Below are 15,840 nucleotides of genomic sequence, written 5' to 3' on the forward strand. Positions count from 1 at the left end.
TTTCTTTTTCAAGCATAATATGGCCGACACCATAACTTTCTTATATCATTATTTATTCAAAATGCTTTTCAATTTATTCCTCCCTTACATGAAAAATCAACACATCGCAATAATTTTCACCTCTAAGTTCAATAACCATCCTCAAATTTTCAATTCATAACATCATAACTAATTCACTCATATTATATAATATAACTAAACTTATCTAAAATCATCTCCCACACAAAATTATAGATTGATAAATCACAACTCATTTAAGCAAGCACATTTCTATTACACTTTAATTGGTTCCCTTTTGGCCCATGTTTTCTTCATTATTTCTTTCTAATTTAGCACCTATTACAAGTTATTCTAACCCAATTTATTTAATTCATCATCAATTTGAATTTACCGGGAACTTCTATCATGAACCCCAATACAAAATTTATGATTTTAGCATCAATTCTTAATTGAATGTATTGAGGTTTGCATTTTCAAGTTTAGTGCCCCTTATTTGAAGATAATTTAAGTTTCAAAATGCTACCAATTGATATTTCTAGCACCCTCCCTCTTCCTTCATTGGATTTTTATTATTCTCTCTCTAAAACCATTCTCTTAAATCTTTAGCTTAAGTGTTTTCTCTCTTGTTAAGCTTCTCTACACTCTATTGACACTTGATTTTCATGAGATTTTCCTAAGGAGAAAACAAAAAAACAAAAACAAAAGAGGAAACCATGGTCCTCTTACTGCTTGCCCCCTTATAAATAATCTGGGTATTTACCAAATAGTCCGTCTGTTTTATTTTACGTTGATCTTGCTGTTTCTTAAAATGACTAGACTATTTCTAATTTTGGACCAATGTATCACTTCAACCATAAATCTTTCTTCTTTTATCTTCTTAACTTTTTTCCTAATTTATTATATTTATTTTATTGTACCATAATTTTCTATCAACCGAAATCATTTTGTAAATTTATATTAAACGCCCTTAATCTCTTCATCTTTTATTCACATCCATCTGGACATATTATAGTAATCATTTATCCCATTTATTTTACATTTCTGGAAAAATTTTAGCTGAAAGTTTACATTCTTCCCTTTTAAAAAATATTTTCATCCTTGAAATTTAGATTTTCTTACCTAGACCTAAGAATAACTCCAGATACTTTCTCTTCATCTCTGTTTCTCTTTCCAAGTTTCTTCTTCAATTTGAGAACTCCTCCATAATATATTTTTCATAGGAATCCTTTTACTTCTCAACTCTTTTTCACTCTGGTCTAGAATCTTTATTGGCTTCACTTTCAGGGTCAAATCTTTTTAAACCTCTAATGAAACTTGTGGTAGCACTTAAGAAGGGCTCAAGTCAACTATTTGCAATAACAAAACATTAAATACATCATGTATCTTGGCCAAATATAGGGGCAAGACCAATTTGTATGCTACCGATCCAATTCTTTTCACCACTTTAAAGTATCAAATGTACCTCGACGCCAACTTTTCTTTCATACCAAACCAAAACATATGCTTCCAAATAGAAACCTTAAGATACACCATATCTCCAATATCAAATCCAGAGGTCTTCTTCTAGCATCTACATAACTGTCCTGCTTATCCTGAGCAGCTTTCATTTTGTCTTTTATGATTTTCACCTTCTCTGAAGTAATCTACACTAATTCTAGCCCAATCAACTTCCTCTCATTAACTTCCTCCCAATAAACAGGGGTCCTATATTTCCTATCATATAAAGCCTCATAGGGTGCCATCCTTATCATAAACTAATAATTGTTGTTGTAGGTGAATTCTACAAGTGGCAGGTGTTCCTCCTGATCTCTTCCAACCTTCAATATGCACCCTTTCAATAAATCCCCTAAAGTCTAGATTGTCTTTTTTAATTTCCTATTTGATTGAGGATGAAGTGTTGTGCTTAAATTTACTTTTTTCCCTAGAGTACATTGGATGCTTGGCCATAATCATGAAGTGAGTTTAGGGTCTCGATCAGAAACAATCGATATCTTAGCAAATTTATCAACTGAATATGTTATTTTCATGAGTAAAAAAAGTATAGACTTCATTAAACAATCCACAATAACCCAAATTGCATCATCACCCTTCTTTCCCTTAGGAAAACCCAACATGAAGTCCATAGTAATATTTTTCCATTTTCTTTCAGGTATCAGCAGTGATTGTAGAGGCCTAAACGATAATGTGAAATGTTATGGTGATGTTGTTGAGATGGAATCCATATGAATTGGTTCAATGATTGAGCTTAAATTAAGTAATATAATATTTGATGTCAACATTTAGGATTGTCAAATTTAGAGGAAACTCTATCGGAATTTCGGTAGATAATATAAAAAATTATCATAGTTTTCATTAACCATGACTTAGTATGATGTAAGAAATTGATTTAGAAATTGGGGATGTTACATATATAAAGATTCAAAAACTCACAGTTAAATCAATCATTTCTAAGAAAGCTAATTTCAGACTTGTGATTGACCCTTACATAATGATAATCTGTATATATCCAAAACCCTAATAATAATTATTATAACACTAATTTGGTAGGCATATTACTAAAAGTAGTTTTTTTTACCTCATTTACAAAGAAAGTTTTATGTTGGTAGTTGTAAACCCTCACATAAACATAGGATCGAAGTAATGAGACATCGATGAGTAATGGAAACTCAATATGAAAGGAAATGAATAAATGGTAGAAATACTATAAGAAGATAGCAAATTGAATATTTGAATTAAAAAGATGACTTTAAATGTAGGGAGTTTGAAATAAAATGTTTATGGGTATAGTTTAAAAATAAATATGAAAAATGATGGAAGTAACAAAAAATGTGATGAGAAATGGAAAGGATGACCTCTATAAATAGATTTAAAGGTATTGTTGAAATTGAAAAGAGATTTTATGAATTTCGGGTTCAAAATTTATAACGTTGGCAAAACCAACAACATGTTTTAATAGATAAAAGAATAAAGAAAATTCAAAATAAATATGTCTTAAAATAAGAAAATGGTGTGAATTTAGTGGAATGATCAATGCTTTCCATGCAAGTATTGAACAAGAACATTTGAATTTTTTGGCGTAAAATCATCAACTGCCCAATTTTATACTATCATGCATAACTCTCAATCTGATTGTTAGATTGAGCTGGAATTTTATAAGGAGTTTACTGATACATTTTCATATCTTAGGATAACATTATAGAGTAATCAGAGTTCATAATGGTCACCAAGAATATCGACAGTCAGACCAAAAAACAGAATATAGTCTTATTCATTGCATTTTCATAAATAAGTTGATAAACTGGAAATTTTAGCTCCTTATAACAATCGATTCTGCTGGAAAGAAAACAAAGAAGAGAGTTTATTGCTTCCTTGCAATTTTTACACTAAAAACTTGAGAGAATTCAAGGTTTCAGGCTAGAATAAGAGAGTGCTCAAACCTATCAATCACAAGAATCAAGAGAAAATCAACAGAGAGAAAAAAAATTATCTTTGAGAGAGAGGTATGGAAAATTAGAGAGAGAAGGAAGAGGAGTGGAAAGATTTTGATTGGTTAGCATTTGAAGCTCATTTTATTGTTAAGTAAGGAGCTCTAAACCTAAATATAAAGCTTGGATGAAGGCGAACATAATTGATGCTAAAATTCATGATTTTTGAGTTAGATTTCTTGAGAAAATTTAGGGAAAATACAAATTAAATGTTATTTGGATGAATTGGGTTAGAATAGATGGTAATGAATGCAAAATTATGGAAGGAACAAAAATAAAACTTAGTATCATTGAACTTAATTAATTTACATGCCTGCCCTAATCTTCAACAACTTTCTTCAATTTGATCTCAGATTGTCATTGTTTTCTTCAATATTAGATGATAATCACAAGCAAGTAAAAAGAAATGCATTCTTATTCTTATTCTTATTCTTATTCTTATTCTTATTCTTATTATTATTATTATCATCATTGATTACAATGGTCATTATATTTATTTTCAAGAGGTCATCACATAGATACCTTTTCCCAACAAACATATTAATTTTGTTAGTAGAAACTTATCTCTCAAAGACTATTTTGAACCCATTTTTGCTCAATAATGAGCCAGACACCAAATCTTTCTAATATCAGCAATATAAAGCACATTGTTAATGGTTAGAAGATTTATAGAAGTCATCTTCTTTAGTATGACCTTCCTAATGTTTAAAACCTTTTTTGTTGAAGAAGAAGTAGCATGGCTAGTACTACTACTGGTGGAGACAACAACCTTGTCCTCCTTAATATATATTTTTTGAAAAAATTTCAAGAAAGGAGAATAATTTAGGGAAAATTAATTCTTCACATAAAATTAATTTACATATAACACCAATAACAATCAAATCATGCAATCAACAACCTTAATTGTTTAATGTTGGCTTTGTTATCAACATTGGATTTTTAAAAATAACATGAACATAGCGAAAGTAATAATTTAAAATTTATCAAGAGTACCATGGACCCTATTAAGTAGTTTAAGGTTGTTAAAGTTTTGATCAAAGATTACTTGAAGATCAATTCTTTCTTCTAGTGTTTGATTAATTTTTAAAGGCTAAGTTGTTGCAACTCATAAATCATCTAATTGTCCAACCTTTAACAATATTTTATATAAATAACTAAACTTTAGATAAATTTTTATTTTAAAATTTAGAATGGTTAGGTTTTAACTCAGTGAGATAATAATCTCTTTATTAGGGAGGACTTTTCTTAAGCCTTAGACTAACTAACGAATAGAAACATAACTTTGAACAATCAATAATGCATCTTCTCATAGGTAGAGTGCATTATGATTGATACATCTTTTTCTTGCATAACTAGTCCTCTTACCTAGACTCTCGTAGACCATTAGATTTTCTAGTCCCCATAATACTAGGTGGCGACGACTGAACTCTTTCAAATCATAATTTTTATGATTTATCCTAATATATAAAAAACCCCTTCGATCTAGGAAGCATGACTCGCCATCCAACGCTATGCATGACATAACAAAGAGATTGTAAACCTGGAGTTTGAAGGAATCATGAGGTATCTATAGCCTATGAGTCTTGTCATTTTATGGAGAGGAGAGGCTAAAGAGTCATTTTATCCTTATGATATTTTGAGTTGTATTCCACTCAAAATAATATATATTGAATCGGTATAAAATATTGAGGGGACCACGTGGAGGTCCTGAAAAATTACTAGAAGTGTCGATCAAGGTCTTTGGTTAGTGGATCTAGACAGCACTTGAACCATTTGTTTAGGGTTGCTAGTGCTTTCGAGTTTGTTAAATTTGAGTTTATCAAACCTAAAAGAATATATTCTCAAAATTAACCTTTTAGAGGTTCAGAAAAAAATATGTCGCACCTTTTCTTATTACTTGTTGACTATATTAGAATTGCAATTACAATTACATGATAAACAAAACTAAAACTTGTTGGGAGCTGATACGTTAACAATGATATTTTCTTAATGAATTTAACTACAAAGCATATGTACGGATCACCTACTTGCAGTAGAAGTTCTACTCATGCTCCCCTGCTGCTGCTGCTGCTACACCACGTTTATGGTCCCTCCTGTAATTACAAGTATATCTCATAAATTATCCTCATTCAAGGATACATTTCATAATAACTATATTAACAGCCAATATAGGTTTTTCTTTTAATTATTCCTTTCGTTATATTTTATGTTTTTCTTATTTCACCCATTAATATCGTCATTCTTTGTCCGACCATAGTTATCATTACAAAGTTCCATTTTAAACATGGCTCGTTTCTTTTGGAACCTAAGATGTAATATAACATGTTCCCTTTAAGGAAAGAACCTGATTTTCACCCTTAACACGTCTAGACATTCACTTTAGCGACTTTCTGAATTTATTAGCAGAGGTCGCATTCCGACCTTTAAAATTTCTTGTTAATCCCTTGCCCATAAGTGTTTCTTCTACCCATAAACCCTTAATCTTGGATGGGTTCTTTGAATTTTTGGTGTTTCTCTCTTGATTTCGTAAGAAAAAAAAATCAAAAACTCCCTCCCTCTTTCTTAATAGCTGCTACCGGTTTTGATGGGCAATGGAAATGGGTAATTATACCCCATAATTTTAATTATTTGCACTTGGACCCAATTTCCTTTAATTGTATCATTTTTGCCCCCATATCTTTTCTTCTTATAATTAAGCTATACCTCTTTTCATTTCTTATAATTTCACCCCTCAACTTTTTAATTTAGTTTATTTTCTTTAATTTAATCCAACCCATAATATTTCCAGATTAAATTTATAATATCTTGAAATATTTCGTCCAGAAATTTATATCCAAAAAATTTTAAATTCCCGTTTTATTTAAATCTATACATAAATTTCTTCACTTTTATTTTCCATTTATTTATTTTGCAATTGATGTAAATATTTATTTCCTAAGATTTACAGTCTGAACCCATTTGTTTGGGGTTATTACAGGTTTTGAATCCATTAAATTTGGGTTCATCAAACCTTAAAGAATGTCTTCTCAAAATTAACCTTCTAAAGGTTCAGAAAAAAGAATGTCGCACCTTTTCTTATTACTTGTTGACTATATTACAATTGTAAATAATCAAAACTCAAACTTGTTAGGAGTTGATATGTTTACAATGATATTTTCTTACCCAACTTTTTTTCTTTTTAACATTTTCAGAGTTATATAAAGATGGTTTTTTTTGTTAATTGTTTTTTGCTTTCAATACTTTGACTTCAGTGTGAAGTATCGAAGAACATTTTGAATATTAAATTAAAAATTGATGTTACAAAATAAATTTGTAGATTATTGTTTCAAAAAATTAAAAATAAAGAGACAGATTTTTTTTTTAAAAAAAAAAAACCCATTTTCATTTTTTAGAGTGAAAGCTTCAATTTGATACTTTAAGTTTTAATTAATGTATTATTTGGTCTCTTTTGTTTTAGCTTCTTATATTTTGATCTCAAACTTCATTTTCTTTATATTTCAATCCCTAGATGTTAAGAAAAGAAAGAGAAAGTCAATAAAAAAAATTTGATGAGAGTGAAATTGTTTGGTCGATAATAAAATAAGCTAATCTTTGAGTTAAATGATTTCATCTTTGAAAATGAAGTTTAATGAAGATGGTGTTATCATTTAATCATACTGGAAAAGTAGATAGGGGTCCATAGAATTTTTTATTCATTTATTATGTTTTTAGAGTGATTAGAGGATGTTTTGTGGTTGAAAATAGATTTATTGAAGTTTCTAGAATTTTTTTGAAGTGAAAAAAAGTTGAAAAAAAGGTTTTTGTGATCCAAAAACTCGGACTAGTCACTAGATATGATCAAAAAATTGTTTAGCAGGCAACATGTCACTTATTAAAAAAAAGAAGAAAAAGAAGCTAAAGTAGATGACTTTTTTTAAAAAAAATTAATAAACCAAGCTTGACTTTCCAAGCTAAGCAACAAATAGACCTACCTTATCAAGCTTAGCACCTCCTTGTTTTTTTTTTTACTCTTTGTTTAATTTTAATTTTAATTAATACCCTCTTTCCTTTTTAAATTGTTTAGTTTATTTTAAAAAAAAATAATTTTTTTTCTCAATATTAGAATACTTCAAAGAGATTATTGTAATTTAATTTTAAAATCTTTTTTATGTAGATAAGCTTTGTTTTTCATGATAAAATAATATAAATTATTTTTTCTTAACTTTAATATAACTATAAATGATACTGTGACAAGCAAATAGATAGATTACAAACCCTTGCCGAGAACGGATGAGCAAATTGCTTCAATCAATAGCGGAAGAGCCAAGCATTCGCATTTCTTGTGATGGCTATAAGGTGGCAATTACATCACAAGCTATCACGGGGGAAAGAGAGAGTCATCCTGCCATGGTTAACTCACCTGTTCGCCAATCAAATCAAGCCCAACAACTAGAAAACTGATCCCTTGAAATAATAAGAAGTAGAAGTGAATTCCTTGGGCAGATAACAAGCTTCTCAACGAGGCGGTTAGCAGTATCAATGCCAGAGCAAGTTCCTTCCTATACAAACGGTTCCTTTTCTTTTTCCCAGTTTTCTTGGTTGTTCCTATCTTGTTCAGCTCATCCAGGCCTGATTCTGAGGATAACCTGTGGAGACTAGTAGTTTCTACCACCAAAGGGTCAAATTCCTTTTCAGATAATGCAACTAAGAGGGTGTTTGGCAGTGTGGTAGCTGTTGCTTTTCAAATAGCTTTTCGTGTCGAAAAACATGCAAATAATGTTTTTTCATTTTTTAAAAATCATTTTTGATATCAGCACATCAAAACGATCTAAAAAGTACAAACCGCACTCAATTTTAGCAAAAAAAAAAAATTTGAAAATTTCCAAAAAGCAGGTTCAACCTCAATGCCAAACACCCTCTAAGTCTGTCTCTGATGATCTTCCTAATTTCTTTGTAACTACCCACTCGCAAGAACTTCCTAACCGAAACAATCCTAATATCATGGCATTGAATTTGGTCACGAATATGGTGTTCTCAAACAAAAGGTATGGGACTATAAAGAGGAATGATCGTGGTCCTGGGAGGATATTCAATATAGACATAATTCTCAGGACATAACAAACAACCCAAGCTGGTAGCTGCGCTTCTGGCAGGAACATGGTAAGTGGGAGAATGATGCAGAAGAGAGTGAATGAATAGGAAGGCAGGATGAGCTTCCGTAGTAAGAAGAAAAGAAATATCATGTTCGCTTTCTTGCCAAAAGACACTTGTATTGGAAATGAAGTATTTTAGGTTGTGTTGCGATGTTGCGACTGTACAAATTAATTATCCTAACTTCAAACACAACACATAAGATAGTATATAACAAGCAAGGGATCGATCCCACGAGGAAGGTTCAAGTAAGATTTTTATACTAGATGATATGCAATTTGAAAGGGGTTTGGATGTTATCTAGGCTAAAACAAAAGAAAACATAAAACTATCAAACGAAATTTAATAAAATTAAAAAATTATCAAGAGAACAAATCTTGATCGCAAGCACACATCTACCTATAGAAATCAGAACTGATCATGGAAACGAAACATCAATTTATATTTTGAATATTTATATCTTCTTAACATTGGTTAGTTAACGGATCCGCCATATAACTAACCCTAACCATCAAACAACCACAGTATCCGTACTAGTAATTTAATTCAATGACAGCCTTAAGAACTAGATAAGTTTATTAATCAATAAAACATAATTGTCCGCAGTCTATGTTTGATTTGATTGAATGTTCTCCCTAAGATTAATAACGTAGATCCACCACAATTATTAAACTCAATTGCTTCACAAGTTCATATACCATAACTTTGGTTTTAATATCAAACTTAGTAATAGATTGTCTACAATAAAAACTTAGAATCCGCTCTAGCAATTAAAATAAACAATCATAGGAAAAATAAGCATAGGAGAACAAACATATTCATCATATAAACTGAAAAGAAAAGGAAAAATAAATCTCACAGTTCTTAAAATCCGAAGGTTTTCGTGTCCTTGCAACCAAGAAAACGAGTTTAACTTTGCATGTTTGTTGAATGACTAATAAAAAAGATGGAGGAATGCATGATTTCAGGTTTCTTAGAGTAGAGGGCGTTTTTCTCCTCTTGGCTGGCTGCCCCCCTTCTTTTCTCTCATTCTTTTTATATCCTATGAAACCCTAGTCTCTATTTTACAAAATAGTCTTCTCTTAAGTAGATTGTTTACATTTAAATACTTCAATAACCATTTTCCTATAAAAGAAGAAATAGTCTTGCATGAAATCTTCAAGCTTTGACTTAGAGGAGCTAAATTGCTGAAATAAAAACTTGGATATCGGTTTACATGCTTCGGAACGTAATTTGGACTCGTTTCTTCAAGAAACCTGTTTGCTGGCAGAATTCAGTTGTCATCTTTGAAAAATCATATCTCCCTCATATGACATCGTTTTTTGCAGAAATTCAGAGCGTTTATAGGCCTTTGAGTCAAGAATCCAACAAAATTGAGTTTGCATCAATTGGACTTCTGTAGCTCCAGATATTCAAGTCGGAATGACCAAACGTCAACATTGGCAGATTGCGAGATTTGACTTTGAAAGCTGCGATTTCCATTGTCTTCCTTATTTTATTGTCTTGCCTTAGATGTCCAGAAAGGTATGGATGCTAGCTTTTTAATGCCACTGGAATCACTTCATTTTGATCTTTAAAGCTCACGTTATGTACAAAACATCGATTGAAGGTCAAATATGTCAAATACATCTAATTTACTCCCCTTTGCATCTTTCATCCAAAAGTGCCTTCAAAACATAAAATAAAAAATATTAAGGCATTTTATATATAAAACATATGCAAAACACTAGTTAAATGTGAGTGAAACTATCAAATAATATGGTTGCATCAGGTTGTTAATAGAGTTGAAAAGATTCACTTTCAAAAGTCAACACCCAAAAATATGATTTGATGGAAATGATCATTACAAGAGAGCTTATTCGGCAGATAATTTTTGTTTTTTGTCATTTTTTATTTCACTGGGATGAGGAACCTAGATAGCTGAATATTTCTGAATTTTGTCTCTCTAATGATTGGGAAAAAGACTTGGCATGTCAATGTAGTAAACAAAGAAGCTAAATTCTATGGTCAAGTTTTGCAAGTCCAATCTTCCTCTCCACAATCCTGAAGTTGCAGGACCAGGACTAATTTTTCTAATTTTAGGAGTTTATGTATTGCCAAGTTCCCAATTGATCAGTCGAGAGTATAAATTAGCATAGGAGCACATGCATTATGGCCTACAAGGTTATAGAAGTGTTGTTACATAGATTCTCTCCCTAATAAATAACAACTTGGGGATTTTTTTTTTGATAAAAAAGAAGATTTTTTCGAGAGAAGATAAGGACATGCACCAGAATGAGGGACATTGAGACATCCTCCATGACAATAAAAACCACAGAATAAGCATAACAAAACTAAAAATACAATGCTTTCTCTATATCTGCTTAAGAAGCAACATTAAAGGAACCAATAGCCGATCACCAAAAAGACATTAGAGCACTGACATGGTGTTTTATTTTAGGTAGAAAAACCTCCTGATTAATCTCATGGAACAAGAGCCGTTTAGACCATGAAGAAACATGAAGCTCAACGTAACCTTCATATGAACACGAATTTTCTTAAATCCATCAAGATATTTAGACATAAATGATATGCTCAACAACCAGCCACTATAAGTAGTTTGATTGACTGCTATAAGGTCAGTATCTATGGTTCTGCATCCACCAGGGAATGCCATGGTCTCTGGTCCACTTTTTCATGGTATTAATAGCATTTGAAATCCTTGGAAGCCGAAATATATAAACAAATACATGCATAAAAAACTGTGAAACTGGAAGTCAAACAACTATGTTTTAGTCACAGTATCTTGCAAGCCTAGTCCAGCTCTAGACAATTCATTATTTCCCTTTAAATTTTTCCATGTCAAGATAAATACTTTTGTCTGTGTACAAAACACCCTACTTTTCTGCTAGGAAGAGTATATTATGTGCACCAGAAATGACATCCAAGAACTTTCTGGTTTCAAAAGATATAAAGACATCTTTTCTAGAAAAAAAAAAAAAGGACTTCAATATCTATCAAATATAAATGATAGCAAGAGGAGGGGAAAGCTTCAGTACCTTTGCACAAAGTATGTCAACAAAGCAAAAACAGAACAACTGCATTGGACCTGAATGCCAGCGATGTTGCTGTTTTTTGTATGCCTCATAGGACTCTGGAAGTTCACAAAGGCACTGCAAAATGATAAATAATTTTATTAGATTGATTATCCACCCCCAAATGTATAAAGTGACACTAAAAACTTTAATTCCATGACAAACCTTAACATCATTCAAATATATGAACTTCCATCCACAAAGATGAGCACGAACAGCAATATCCATGTCTTCAACTGTTGTCCGTTCCAACCAACCACCACAGTCTTCAAGGGCTTTAATCCTCCATACACCAGCTGTTCCATTAAAACCAAAAAAGTTGATGAAAACACCATTCACCTGTTGCTCAACCTCAAAGTGGAATGATAAGTTTATGTTCTGTAGTCTTGTAAGCAAGTTTTCATCCTTGTTTACAAATGCCCACCTTGCTTGGACCAATGCTAGGTCATCCTTCCCCTTCAAATTCAGAAAAGCAAAGAACAAGGACAAAGAATTTCTCATCAGAACAGAAAGTAAAGCTAAGTTTTCATTGATCCTCTTACATGCAATCCATCTGAGTAAATGTAACTTTAAGGAAATGAAATGAGAAACCAGCCAACTGATCATGTGTTGCCTGTTGCAAATTGATATGTATAAATTATACGTGAATGTAAAAATGGAGTATTGACACCCATAATTATGAGGCATAGCACTGCATTAAAACTATTTTACAAGATCCAGGGAAGGGAACTTTATTTATAAACTGAGGTCTGTAATTTAACAAACAAATTCCTGTTTGGAATACACTAAAAATTTTAGCACTCAGTATTTTTTTAATGATACGTTTCCTTCAGGCAGATTAAATTAACTAGTGAAAGAGAGATAGGGAGTTTCCCATGCAACTAAATGATGTCAAAGTTAAATTTGTTGCAACATGCAATGATGTTATTCAAGGTCATTGATAAAATCATGTAACTTTCAAGGGGTGCCAATCAGATTGGCCAGATTGTATAAAAACACTGTAAACCACCCAAGTTGGACCTCCTATGTGTTCAGTTAGAAAAGGTTTTGAATTGCTTTCTTTTAAAATTTTACTAAATCGTTGTAACAATGCAAATCATTCTTTGATATAAAGCACAGCAGCGAAATTAGAAAGGCGCCAACTTCAGAAGGTTACCAGAATCAACCAATTGGAATCTCCACAGTGCAAACATCAAAACTAATTATGTAACTTTGTGCCAAGTGGAATAATTGCAGATATACCAAATCAAGGATATAAGAGAACTTGAACTGATATACAGTTTCTGACAAACTAATCACACCTGGATCATAAATTTACCTTGAAGTGAGGAATAGTTTTCTTCAAGAAATCAGGTCCTGGCTGAAAATCAGCATCAAATATTGCTACAAACTCATAATCTTTTACATAATCACAGCTCATTGCAGATTTCAGGTTCCCAGCCTTGTAGCCTGTGTGTATAAGACGGTGCCTATACAATATATGCACACCCCTTTGTTGCCATTTCTGTACTTCAGCCTTGATAAGGAGTTGAGCATCTAACTCATCAGAATCATCCAAAACCTGTATAAGCATTCTCTCCTTTTGCCAGTCCTGGATACAGCAGGCTGCAATAGATTGTTGGTAAACCTGCATGCTAAATTATGATTATTTCGAAATTTCTGGTTGATAGGAGAAAATGACAGGATAAAAACAAGGCAAAAACAATCCTTGTGAAGTGAAACTAAAACAAACTACTTTGTGGAGAGTACAAAATCAAACCAAGGAAAGACTTGAGAGGTTTTCTAACAAAATGTTTCGTGTTTTTCTTCTCTCTAATTTGTTATATCTCATTTCTGCTATGTTTGGATATGTGGTTCACAAATACAGCATAATGATTAAACAAATTAGAACATCCTTGGAAGCGAAGCGGAGCTCACCAGTCACTACTCCCACCATTTGTGTTGAAATTCATTGACAAAACAAGAAGATAAATGAAACCATAATGCAGCATTACTTACACAGCTTACCATATAAACTACCAAAAATTAGCACTAATTGTCGAGAAATGTTAATCTCTGAAGTGCACTCAAGTTGGCATCTTTAAGACTTAATCCTGTTAAGAGGTAGCTAGTCACATACCACAATGCTAAACTTCAAATGTTCATTAAAACTAACACAATTTATCACTTGTTGAAGCAAAATCAAATCTGCAATCACATTTAATCCTAAAAATTAAAAAAAAAAAAAAAAAGAGCTACTACCATCCCTAATTATCAATACACAACACACTGAAGAATTCAACAAATTAAACATTTCCAATATTTGAAGCGAAATAAACTTGTACTAATAACTAATTAATCCACCAAGAAACAGAGTGACGAAACTGAAAAAAGTTTTGAGGATAAGAAACCTACATTTGCTTACCTCCCTCTCATTGCACATTGGAATCTGCACCAAAACCATCGGGTAATCCTCCACATTCTCCCTACCAACATATTCCGCCGCCGCCGCCGGCCTCAATTTCCTAAACTTGATCCAAAAACACCCTACTATCAACACAATACGATCTACCGACTGTATTAAAAACAAGATAATACACAGATTCGTCAAGCTCTGCAGCGGCGGCGCCAAGTAATTCGCCCTTATTTCCAACCACTTGGCATAGGCTCTCTCCACCGCGGCCTCCGCCAACTCCACCGACGGGGGACTGAAATGCCATCCCTTCAAATACGCGATTAACTCGACACACAACAACATAATCACCAGAAATAAAAAATATTTTATGATCCTGTAAAGCCGTGATGAGATTGACGAATCGGAAGGCGAGTCTGTTTTGCTAGCAGCGATCCTGCGATTGGCTGTGCGGAGGAGGTCAATGAAGCCGTCTGTGAGCCACGCGAGGGAGGTAGCGAGTTGATGGAATTTTAGGAGCCAGAGCAAGGACAGCAGGCGCGCACTACGCGTGTGACCTCTATCGACGGTAGGGCTGTGGATCTCGACGGTTAAGAAGGCTGTATTTTCCGGTTTGTCGAGAAACTCGCGTTGTTTGTTCCACCATTCTTGGAACTCGTAGTTTTGAGCTCGACTACTCAGATAGAAAGGTAAAGTTTTTTTTTTATTATTTTTGTTGAGAGGTCTCACTGAGCGAGTCGGTTGTTACTTTTGTTGGAAAATAATGTGCCTATGTATGTGTGATTGGGAGCAAGCTTGTCAATTTTATTTTATTTTGTTTGTAATAGCCAAAAGATTTCATATCAATTCAAAAAATAAAATAAAACAAAATAAATTTCATTTCATTTTAAATGTCAGTCCGTTCCGGATTTTTCGATTAAATTCCGCCCGAAACGTTCTGGTTTCATTCCACATATATTGTTCCGTTCTTGAAAAGCTATTGAATCAAATTGAACTTTACTCAATTTCATTAATTAAACCACCCGATTATAAAAAAGCTATTTTTCATTACTATTTTTAATAGTAATGATATTAATAATAATGTTGAAAATTATTTTTACTATTTTTATTAACAATAATATTAATTTTTTAAAATTAGATTTATCACTAATATATATGGTATATATTTATGTTTTTTTTTTTCTTCATGTTTATACTTTGTAGGAATTTGAGCAAAACAAGGGATGCTTCAGATTCCATTAGCCACTTGATAATATTAACCTAACTTTATATTTAAAATATTTTTATTAAAACATTTTACTTTCATAATATTTTGATATTTTGTTTAGGTTGAATTACTTTAAGTTAGAGATCTATTTAATCTTGACTATTTAGAAATATTTTAAATTTTGAAATTATATTTGTTTGGTATTGTGTTTATATTGCATAATTTATAATTAATTTATCTTGAATTTGAATTATGTTTGTTGAATATATATATATATATATATATATATATATATGAACAGTACAACCCTGAAACGGCATGCCGAAACACTCCGAAACTGAAACATTCCATTCCAATTGAAAAAACAAAACACTTACCAGAACGAAATTGACAACCTTGATTGGGAGAGATGTGAGGGAGTGAAGTGTCCTCAATTTAGCAAACCGCAACTAACTATCGCTACATCTCGGGAATAACCTGTTTTTTAAAATATTTTTTAAAAAAAATTTTATTAAATTATATTATTAAATTTTTTTAATAAATTACACCTTA

At 31.9% G+C, this 15,840-nt stretch overlaps 1 protein-coding gene across 1 annotated transcript; it reads right to left on the reverse strand.

The window, feature by feature from the left end:
- Positions 1–9,416: 9,416 nt before the first annotated feature.
- LOC118039425 (probable xyloglucan glycosyltransferase 6) lies at positions 9,417–14,571 on the reverse strand. The gene is made up of 5 exons (XM_035046127.2): positions 14,094–14,571; positions 13,008–13,316; positions 11,855–12,145; positions 11,654–11,767; positions 9,417–10,282 (listed from the first exon to the last, which is right to left on the reverse strand). The coding sequence occupies exons 1-5, from the start codon at positions 14,424–14,426 to the stop codon at positions 10,250–10,252; spliced, it is 1,080 nt and encodes a 359-aa protein (XP_034902018.1). The 5' UTR covers positions 14,427–14,571; the 3' UTR covers positions 9,417–10,249.
- Between the last annotated feature and the right edge of the window lie 1,269 nt (positions 14,572–15,840).

The sequence above is a fragment of the Populus alba genome, chromosome 14, assembly GCF_005239225.2.
Source record: "Populus alba chromosome 14, ASM523922v2, whole genome shotgun sequence".
Taxonomy (NCBI): Eukaryota; Viridiplantae; Streptophyta; class Magnoliopsida; order Malpighiales; family Salicaceae; genus Populus; species Populus alba.